Source organism: Sinocyclocheilus anshuiensis, unplaced genomic scaffold, assembly GCF_001515605.1.
Source record: "Sinocyclocheilus anshuiensis isolate Anshui unplaced genomic scaffold, SAMN03320099.WGS_v1.1 scaffold67, whole genome shotgun sequence".
In the NCBI taxonomy this organism is placed as follows: Eukaryota; Metazoa; Chordata; class Actinopteri; order Cypriniformes; family Cyprinidae; genus Sinocyclocheilus; species Sinocyclocheilus anshuiensis.
Window position 1 is genome coordinate 2,527,867 of NW_015552546.1, and position 11,785 is coordinate 2,539,651.

Consider the following 11,785-nt stretch of genomic DNA (forward strand, 5'->3'; position numbering starts at 1 on the left):
TAAGTTTTGTGGTCCAGGGTCACATATACAGTACAGCTTACAACTAACTGTGAGACTTTAACTAGATTACTAACTGATTGTAAAATTAAGTGATTTTTTCGACTGTGGCAATATATCAGTCAACCATTATTGGCAATAGTATAGTGATGTGTAAAGCATTGCTCACAAAAACATTTCAAATTAACCAGCTTTCTGTCGTTCAATATGCATGACCATCTTTAATCGATTCAAAATTCGTGCAGGAAAATATTTTGCCCACAAGCAAAACTCCTGGTTGCATGAACTCCTGTTGAAATGTCTCAATTTTAACAGTGACATTTTTCAGAATAGCAGTAAATGTGAGTGCACTAGGGGTGTGCGATATTTATCGTCTACAATAATATCGTAATTGTTGTTTTAACGATGTGCGAACTGACATTATCAAGTGTGTGTATGCAAAAAACAAACAAAAACACATCTTGAGAGTCCAAAAGCATTCACTGCGTGATGAAGCCTATTAGAATAGTTAAAAATGTACCTATAATTCAAGTTACGAAAGCAAAAAATAACACTATGGTTTTATAAAAGATTTGTAATAGTCAATATCACATAAGCAAGAGTACCGATTCTACACAAGAGTGCAACAAACAAGAAGTTAATATTTACTGAGTTACTTTTTACACACAATATTGTCTGTTGTCTGTTTCACCAACAAAAATAGTCGGAACAGGACATCTCTCAGAGTAACACTGCGCTGTTTCGCTCCTGAATTAATCGTTTTTTGAACAAATCATTTGAGTCAATGATTCAATGATCCATTCATAAAGACCTTCACTTGCTTTGATTCTAAACGAATTAGGCATTTTGAATGAATCGTTTGAATGACTGATTCAATGAATCACCCATTAAGACAGGGACTTGCTGCCACCTACTGGCGGTTTTAGTGTCATATTTATTTATCCATGATAGGCTTTAATTAAGTACTACAATGGGAAAGCAGACTTGCAAAGCATTGGCTAATCATTCTCATCTTCAGATGTGCATTAGCATTATGTTGGTTTAAAATGAGTAGTACTAAAACTGCTTGTCTTTAAATCATACAGTTGAATAGGTTGCAACAGAAAGTGACTGCAAAAAACATCAGTAGCTCACAGAAAACTGCATCAGCTCTGAGGAGTCTTATGACCAACCACTAGGAATCCAATCCCACAAGCATTACTTTAACAGACGCCCTCTTCAGTCTTCACACACGCACACGCACACGCACACACACACACACACACACACACACACACACTCCACAGAAACGGATTCACAGCACAATCTCAGCGTTAAACACCATTCTGCACAAGAGCAGGAGAGGAAAGGAAATGTTTTCCCTGACGCAGCAGCAGACCCACATTAGTTCTCGTCATATCATGTTGTTTCATAAGAAATAGCTGAATATATCTTAGTGAAGAAAAGACCATCTGTCTATCATACCATCATAACATATTTAACAAAACTTGCACAAATAAGAGCTTAACCTAACTCTTTAAGTTTGCACTATGATCATGAATAGGGCTGGACAATATGGCCAAAATTTATATCACGATATATTTCTTAATTTCGGTCGATACGATATAATTCCGAATTATATCGCGATACATATTGATATTGAATTATTGTCCAGCCCTAATCATGAATAACACTGATTTTCATCTGACACATAAAACACTAGAAAAATTATTAAAAATCGGACCTGAGAAAAAAACTATTACTATGGTGTCAAGTCCAAATAAATCAATTTCATATATATTTTTGTGCATATGAACTATAGAACTATGGCTTAATAATGAAAGTTATTATGCTCCCCACACTCTCAGAGCAATATCCTTCCCAGTATCCTCACACAAGAGATCCGACAGTAAATAGGAGGCAATCAAGCGTCTCATTAGCTCTGATGTGATTCATACCTGTGAGCCTCTGTGACCTTCATCACCCTCCTCTTCCTCAGCCACTGAGTGCAGCTCACAGTAGAATCTCCCTGAAGACAAATCAAATTCAACATGTTCTTCTTAGACAAGGGGTAAATTATTGAACAAGCCCCACAAGCAGGATAATTTAAGAAGATCTATTTTTGAAGGGCTGCATAGGTGGTTGATTGTAATTTACATGTGTTGTAATAATTAGAACTTAATAAAACAGCATTCCACACTGTGCACGTTATGAATAGCTTTAAAAGCTTATGTAATAATTTATATAACATCAAGATGTTTCAGTCCTTATGACAGCAGATGAGAGACAAGTGTATGATAAATAATAAAATAAATTGCATTATGTAACATAAGAAATATCAAAAAATATCAATACTGAAATATTTATTATCATTCAGAAATTCTGAAAAATTATATACTGTATTTAGGCCTACTTTTAGCTACTGTTACTCACTGATCTCCAAAAAAAAAAAAAAATTAATAAATAAATAAAGTAAAACAAAAAAGTATAATAAGGTTAAATAAAATGAAGTACAAGAAAATGAAATAAAGTAAAATAAAATGAAGTATAAGGTCAAATAAAATGAAGTAAATAAAATGATGTATAATAAAGCAAAATAAATGAAGTATAATTAAATAAAATAATAAAAATAAAATGAAGTATACAGTAGTAAGGTAAAAGAAAATGAAGTATACTAAAGTAAATTAAAATTAATAATAATAAAATGAGGTATAATAAAGTAAAGTAAAATAGAATAGAATAAAATAAAGTAAAATAAAGTAAAGTAAAAAAATAAAATAAAATAAAATGTATCTCAGGCTTACCCGTGTCGGAGTGGAAAGTGTATCCGCCCTGCCGTAGAGTGGAGCCGCACTGATAACAATTGAAACAACTGCGATGGAAGAACTTGCCCTCAGCGCTTCCTCTCTCCAGCACGTATAGATGCTTGTTGCAGAAATAACAGAGCTCACTGCTGCCCGCCTCTGATGAGGCCATGGGCACCACAGGCACCACAGGCGCTGCAGGCTGGACAATTAGACAAAGTTTAAGATACTGCACATATAATTACTATAGAGCAATGCATTACAAGAATTTACTTTTTTTTTTTTTTTTTAACTAGGGAGCAATATTTGCCCCCTGGAATGAATTTACTCTGGATATTTTTTATCTTTGCGATTTACAAGGCATTTGAAATTTGAAAATATGAAATTCTCTTTGTGAACAATTATGATTTTATCAGATCAAAGCTGCCATTTTCCATCTAACTGCCGTTTCAAGTTTTAGAATGCTGGGAGCATTTTAAAAGACACATTGAATAAAATATATTAAATATTGGTTAATTAAAAATTAATTATTAAACATAAGCTTAAACATTTAACGTTTAAAAATCAATACAAAAAAAAATAAATAATTACAAATGGGTATTTCTGTCCCAATATTTTCACTATTAAAGGCATTTGTCACTTTCAGAGGTTTTGTCATTTCTAATCCTGATCTGAAATAATATTTCTTAATTTTAAGTCTGATACATAACTAAACCACCCATATCTATAGGTCTGCGCATCATTTGTTGTGTTTAATCGCAGAAATAACAACAGAACATCTGTCTTCACCCCTAACAGGCGTAAACTGCATTACAACAGCACTACTGCACCGTTTGATTAAGAAACTAGATTTCACCACTTACTTTTTCCTCTTTCGCATTCTTCTCCTCCTCTTTCTCCTTCATCTTTTGCTGTCTTGATCCTTTCTCTGATGCCAGTCGATCCTGAGAGACACGGGTCACATGATCTCATTTACAGCTCAGGTTACATAATGTGGCGACAGCAGATCGACAGAAATAAACAATGATTTCACCATTATCCTGCACCACAAACACGCAGCAAGCAAACTATAGCAGCCTTTTTGTCTCGTCCTCTTATCGTTCCTTTAACTTCCTCATTGTGGCGACAGCATGGGAGTAATTAGCTTTGGCAACAGCTGTGTGTAACGGGGGCGTTTAGTTGTGGTTCTTTACGACAGCGATTGCACATGGCTTCATGCTCTATCTAACCCAACACACTACACATGACCTTTGACAGGCATCACTGCTACAATGTCAACAATACAGGGTTTGTTTGACATGATAACAGGCAGGTGTTTGTGTACCTTGCGTCTTTGGATGGAGTTGCGCTTGAGTGTGTTGAGGAAGAAAACGGCCGAGCGGGTTCTGGACAGTGAGAGGCTCTTGTTGTTGGGCTCTGAGAAAGACAAGAGGAGCAAAATAGTGAGATGCAAAATACAGTTGCATGAATGTGGCAAAGAAATAAAAATGTTATGTAAAAGAAAAAATGATTAAATATATTTGCAAACCATAAATAATGACCAAAAATCATTAAAAAACAAAAACATTATGTATAACGTGTCCAAAAATATGATCTATTATTTAAGCTTTTCATATTGCAGCAAAACCAGAAACACTGTGTAATTCAACAACTCAGAGCAATGGCATAATATATTATCTAAATACATTTAAAATATAAACAAAATTATATATTAATAAACAATAATAAAAAAATAGCAAAACTGTAAAAAAAGCATTGCATTTTACATGTAGTTCAAAAAGAAATGTCAAAATATTCTTAATTGTAATAATTAATAATAATAAAATAAATAAAATGTAAAATAAATGTAGTGCAAACATTGTGAATTGTAAATTAAACATGCTTAAAATGTCTTCAAATCCTGAACATCATTAACCATATCATGCACACAAGAAAAGCGTCATTTATAATCTTTCACAATCCAGAACAACCTTACATAAACTGTGCATTTTAGATGCAATTCGCTGGATCGCTTCAGTAATACATAAAAATTGATGCAAAGTAAAATAAAACAATAATAAATAATCACATGAATAAATAATAAAATACAATAAAATAACTTCCTACCCTTTAAACTGGAACAAATACGAATCATCCCATTCAATATGCGGTTTGCAGTGGCGTGTTAGAGATGAGCTGTATTGGATCCCACCCCCTTCCCCAGAATACAGACATCCACAGCCTGCGTGAGTGACAGCTCAACATCTGTGTGAGATCCCCTCCCAAACACAGCATCCAACAACTAAACGCTCAATCCCGCTCCCTAAAGCCCCTCTAACGGCTGCGACTCCTCTTCTGCAGATGGCGTCTCAGAGCGGTGCGTGTCGAGGCTGGACTGAGATCCACTCCCACCCAATCGCCCATGAGCTGCTGATTTCTCCCCAGCTGAGTGCATTTGCTGCTGCAGCCGTTGCTGTCAGACTACAGCAGAAAACTGCCCATTCACAGCAGTGCATGCTGGGAAGGGGTCTTAAAGAGACAGCAGACCTGATTTCAGGTGGTGATGATGATGCTATTATGTGTGCTAAGACATTCATCAGCCTGTTTCTCTTACAGTAGATGCTCTGAAAATGACTTTTTTTTCTCTGAATTTTCATACAGATCATGCATATAAACTAGAGATGTGCATCTCCATAACTGAGGCCGATGCGATACGATACATTGACGATACATATGAAGTAGCTAGCGATACGATACGATTCACCCCTATTACGATGCAGTGCGATCCGATTTCGATTCGATTCGATTCAACAAAATGCGATTCGATGCAATGGAAAAAATATGATCACTTCTAATGCCTCGAGGCCTGTTTCATAAGACAAGTTTACCAAATAAGCCAGGCTTATTTCAGTTAGTCTGACTCATTGTCAAATGATTTGGTTCCATAAAGCAAGATTTCGATTCGATCCGATTCAACACAATGCGATTCGATGCAATGGAAAAAATATGATCGCATTTATTTCTTTGGTTCAGGCAGACAGCAAATCATAAATTAACTTGTGTCTTCTGACTTCTAATGCCTCGAGGCCTGTTTCATAAAACAAGTTTACCAAATAGGCCAGGCTTATTTCAGTTAGTCTGACTTGCTGTCAAACGATTTGGTTCCATAAAACAAATTTAATAAAGATCAAAATCAGTCACAGTGGCAACTTATGCTGGAAAGCTAACCTGGTCCAGGGCAGGCAAACTGTCAGACTAAGCTGAGCTCCTCTAACACTGAACAACAGGAATGCAAGATGCAAATATGTTAGAAACGATGTATCACGATACAAATGCCAACTTGTATCCGATGCACACTTTTTAAACCGATGCATCGCATCGTTAACTTTTTTTGCCGATGCACCGAGCGAATTGGGGAATCTTCCCATCCCTAATTTAAACAAAGCTGAAAATTCAGTTGAGAAATCGTGACAATATTGTCACAACCATAAGCATGTTAACATATGTTACCGGTCATAGCCAAAGTCTTAAGAATTAAGTATTAAAAGAATTAATATTTTTATTCAGCAAGGATGCATTAAATTGATCAAAAGTGGCAGCAAAGACATTTATAATGTTACAAATGATTCTATTACTTCAAATAACTGTGGTTCTTCTGAACTTTCCAATCATCAAAGAAAAATAAAAAAAAGTATATCACAATTTTCACAAAAATATTACGTTAATACGATAATTAGAAAAGTTTCTTGAGCAGCAAATGAGCATATCAGAATGATTTCTGAAGGATCATGTGACACTGAAGACTGGAGTAATGATGCTGAAAATTAAGCTTTGATCACAGGAATAATTTACATTTTAAAATATATTTAAAAAGCCATAGAATAAATATAAACAAATATTTAGAAATCTAAAATATAAACTGGTCAAATAAACCAGTTATTTGAAATCGTAATAATATTTCATATTATTACTATTTTTACTGTATTTTTGATCAAATAAATGCAGCCCTGGTGAGCAGAAGAGTCTTCAAAAATATTTCAAGAAATCTCACCGACCCCATAGTGCAGGGGTCTTCAGCTAAAATTGCTTGAGGTCCAGTAATGAACCCTTCTCACCAGCCAAGGTCCGGACAATTATATAGTAGGGATGCAACGATACCATTTTTTCAGATTCAATCCGATACCAAAAATTCTGAGTATCGGCCGATACCGATCCGATACTAGCACTGTTTTTTTTTAATCAATGTAGAATTTCTACACCTCAGTGTGTTGACCTGATCATCACTGTTCTGTGTGTTAGACAACTTCATTTTAAAGAAAAATAACAATTGAAAAAATATATAATCATAAACTATGACAATAATACTATTATAAACTAGGCTAGTGAATAATTCAGCATCAAAAGTTATTCTAGAAAAATCATGAGTGCAATAGTTTGAGCCTTTTCTTTTAACAGTTTTAAATCTCAGTTACTGTGCGCTCTTGGAAAGAGTTTCATCGTCTTGACTGTCGAAACCGAATACGACACGCAGTTTGAATGCTGAATGGAGGATGACAGACAGCCGCAGCGGAGACAAGAGTTTACGTGAACTTGACTTAAATATTCATCTACCTCATATTTAAATATGGAACGGCTTCACTTGGAATATAGTGCACGAAAACTTTATGGTGCTTTATAATGTTTTTGTGCCTTTCGTGCGGCTTAATAACAGAATAGTATACGCACAATATCGGATTTGGATTTGTCTCGTCTGACCGATACCCGATCCGGCAGAAAATGCCAGTATCGGAGCCGATACCGATACTGAGTATCGGATCTTATGTTTTATTAACAAGGTTCGGGAGGAGCACGGTCAGATAATCAACCAATTTGGCACAGGTGTAACTCGTTTAGCTAACCATCCTAGCTAGCACAATACGTATATATATATGCAGCCTACCTGCCTCTGTCCTACGACAGTTTTCCGGCATCCCTCCTCCACCCCAACTCCTCACTCCTAATCTATTTTCATCCCATATTAGGGATAGGGGTAGTTCTCTGGGTTCGGGCTATATTCCGGGCTTGGAGCCCTCCCCCAGGACAGCACGCCAAAATATGCTTACTATTTGCTATCAGATTAGATGTAAGGGTGAACTTGTGAAAGAGGTACACCGATGAACCAAACGGGTGAAAAAATAAAACACAAGACAACACTGAATAAAATACTGCCACCTGTTGAGCTTTGCTGGAGAAAAGCCTAGACATAATGGTAGTCTATACTCATTTTATGTATGAGCTAGTACGTAGTACAGAATAGTTGTATAGAAAAATCACACTGACCCTTGGCTAAAACCTGTCCTAACTGTTGCCTATGTTCAGAATGGACACATCCATACTATTTTCTATATACTATGTAGTATATACTTTATACCACATACTGCCTACAGGAACAGTGAAAAAAAGTATGCATTATTCCACAAGAAAGATTTCAAACATCAAAAACCTTAATTGCTTTGCGACTGAAGACAGAAACACATGAACATCTTGGATGGCATGGGGGTGAGTTAATTATCAGGAAAGTTTTATTCAGGAAGTGAACTAATCCTTTAAGCAATGGATTCCTGTTCCCAAACTTTGTTTAAAATTATTCAAACACAGACTGCATCCAAAATCACATACTGTCTGGGTAGGTACTTCTTTTAAGTAATTACTTTGCAACCACTTAAAAAGTATGTTCTACAGCAGGGGTCTTCAGCTAAAATTGCTTGAGGTCCAGTAATGAACCCTTCTCACCAGCCAAGGTCCGGACAATTATATAGTAGGGATGCAACGATACCATTTTTTCAGATTCAATCCGATACCAAAAATTCTGAGTATCGGCCGATACCGATCCGATACTAGCACTGTTTTTTTTTAATCAATGTAGAATTTCTACACCTCAGTGTGTTGACCTGATCATCACTGTTCTGTGTGTTAGACAACTTCATTTTAAAGAAAAATAACAATTGAAAAAATATATAATCATAAACTATGACAATAATACTATTATAAACTAGGCTAGTGAATAATTCAGCATCAAAAGTTATTCTAGAAAAATCATGAGTGCAATAGTTTGAGCCTTTTCTTTTAACAGTTTTAAATCTCAGTTACTGTGCGCTCTTGGAAAGAGTTTCATCGTCTTGACTGTCGAAACCGAATACGACACGCAGTTTGAATGCTGAATGGAGGATGACAGACAGCCGCAGCGGAGACAAGAGTTTACGTGAACTTGACTTAAATATTCATCTACCTCATATTTAAATATGGAACGGCTTCACTTGGAATATAGTGCACGAAAACTTTATGGTGCTTTATAATGTTTTTGTGCCTTTCGTGCGGCTTAATAACAGAATAGTATACGCACAATATCGGATTTGGATTTGTCTCGTCTGACCGATACCCGATCCGGCAGAAAATGCCAGTATCGGAGCCGATACCGATACTGAGTATCGGATCTGTGCATCCCTATTATATAGGCCTACCTAAAAAAACATGAATTGATGGGTTTTTGCCAGACCGGGGTTTCTGCAGGATATTTAAGCTCATATTTAAGACTTTAAGACATTTTTTAAGACCAGCACAAATAAAAATTAAAATGACTGTAAAAAGCATGATTTAGAGTTCAGATACAGGTTTCACAAAAACAAAAAGTTTTATAAAATGATTAACTTCACCTTTCAGCCTTTAAACCATTTCTTTAAGAAAATGGAGGCAAAAGTATAAATTATTATATTAATTTAAACAATTATTATCAATCAATTATTATATTAATTAACATATAAATATACAGTATGTTACTGTCTTAATTGTTTAAATGTTTATAATGCATTAACTTCTTGTCGATCCGCTAGTTCACATTTGCAACTCTGCGAGTTTTCTGCATAAAAACATGGGTTGATTTTCACATTGATCTGAACAAAAACAGACAGGCTTATTGAAAAAGCAAATTAATTCTCTGCCAGCGGGTTGCGCTTTTGGAACAGCATAAATCAGTGGTTTTCAATCCTGTTTCTCGGGACCCACTGCTCTGCACATTTTGCATGTCTCCCTTATCTGACACACTCATTTGAGTTCATGGAGCTCTTTCCTAATGAGATGATGATCTGAATCAGGTGTGTAAATTAGGGAGACATGCAAAATGTGCAGAGCTGTGGGTCCACAGGAACAAGTTTGAAAACCACTGGCATAAATATAGCGGTTTCCCGGTAACGGCAGTACACAAAGCAATGCAGCAGCTGACTTTGAAACGTGCATATTCAATGAAAAAAGCGTTTTGAAGTTTTAAGATTATCGCAATTCTTGTCCTACCGTCCTCAAATTTAAGACCTCCTGAAATCATAAATAATTTTTGAGAATGCCTTTGCTTTTCACTCACTGAAAGTTTCATCTGTCTGCGCGCAGCGTGCCGCTCTCTTCACTGCATGTCCTACCGTAGCAACAGAATGTAGTAGCAACCCGTGGCGCCATAGGACCCAAACGGCTCTACTGAGCTGACCTGATGTGCTTCATATAAACTTGATTTTGTTAGAAAATAGCGTTTGGCCTTTATTTATTTCATTATATCAAAAGGCTTCGCAGTCCGGATGGACACATCTCGTGGTCCGGATTCGGACTGGAGTCTGCCAGTTGGCGACCCCTCCCGTAGTGTATGACTGCCTACAGTTACTTTTTTTTTTAATTACAGACCTTTTTAACACATTAACAACTATTTATCTATAATCCTCACTACAAAAAACAAACAAACAAAAAAACGCAGTGTGAACTATGTCAGTATGCACAGGTTTGCCAGTCATAACAGAAGTAATTGTAAAATACAGATACTGTAAAACCCTTTAAAAAAAGATATTCAATCTGAGACTGAATAAGCAACGTAAATACAACCAATAAATTGTATTACATATTTCAGACAATCAGTAAAAGTGTATTTCAAAGTTATAAATGCGTCCAGATACAGTCTTAATTACCTGCTGGTGTATGTTTCTCTGTGAGAGCGTTGCGTATCTGTGTGAGGTAGACAACCATAGACAGCTGGTCGATTTTCCCGCAGGTGGTCATTTCACTGGCACGCATTACCGGAGTGATCCCAAACTCTCTCTCCATCAGGTCAAAGGCCAACTTATTGTTCCCGGTGATGTTATATTCATCTAGACAAGACATGTCACTGCAAGAGACGACAACATGCATATCATTTGCATAATATTGCAGGTATTATAGGTCTATCTCTCTATGCATCCATCCAAAAGTTTGGGATTAGTAAGATTTTGAATGTTTTTGAAAGAAGTATTTTCTCTCTCACCAATGCTGCATTTATTTGTAAACTCATATACAGTAAAAGCAGTAATAATGTGAAACATTTTTACAAATTGAAATACATGTTTTCTTTTTGAATACATTTTAAAATGTAATGTACTCCAGTGATAGTAAAGCTGAATTTTCAGCAGCCATTGCTCCAGTAATTTTTTTCAGGATTCTATGATTAACTGAAAGTTCAGAAGAACAGCATTTGTTTGGAACTGAAATCTTTTGTAACTTTATAAATTCTTTAAATGTCACTTTTGATCAATGTAACGCATCCTTGCTGAATAAAAGTATTAATTTCTTTAAAAAAAAATCTTATTGACCTCAAACTTTCTGTATCTAGCATGAACTTTTCACAGCAAAACTGAGCTCTGCATGTTTAATCAGACACTAATATTCTTGTTCGCTGTTGGTTAAGGTGATCCTACATGAGTTCAGGTCTGAAGTTGTGGATGAGAGCGCAGAGGGCCATCCCGGACCTCCAGGACTCGCTCAGGTCTTTCACCTTCACATGTTTGTACCCCGCTGTGTTCTTCTGACACCAGGACAGCAGATCCTCCAGACGCCTGATAGAGTCTAAACACATGAATTCAGTTCATCACTTCCCTGTAAAGTCTGAGTTTGTTCATTTCTGAGATGTTAACAGATATATAATGATAATAAATTAACATATATTAACAGATAGATAGAATATTATTGAAAACAATATT

At 35.9% G+C, this 11,785-nt stretch overlaps 1 protein-coding gene across 2 annotated transcripts in view; it reads right to left on the bottom strand.

Annotated features, from left to right (window-relative positions):
* The window catches only part of LOC107664200 (protein-methionine sulfoxide oxidase mical1-like), a 45,414-nt gene that overhangs the window by 9,926 nt on the left and 23,703 nt on the right, over positions 1-11,785 (bottom strand). For both annotated transcript variants that reach the window (XM_016454696.1, XM_016454697.1), the window contains exons 12-17: positions 11,504-11,651; positions 10,742-10,938; positions 4,105-4,196; positions 3,644-3,724; positions 2,781-2,982; positions 1,935-2,005 (exon numbers count right to left, since the gene is read on the bottom strand). In XM_016454696.1, coding sequence (XP_016310182.1) covers positions 1,935-2,005; positions 2,781-2,982; positions 3,644-3,724; positions 4,105-4,196; positions 10,742-10,938; positions 11,504-11,651 — 791 coding nt within the window. The remainder of the gene's footprint in view (positions 1-1,934; positions 2,006-2,780; positions 2,983-3,643; positions 3,725-4,104; positions 4,197-10,741; positions 10,939-11,503; positions 11,652-11,785) is intronic.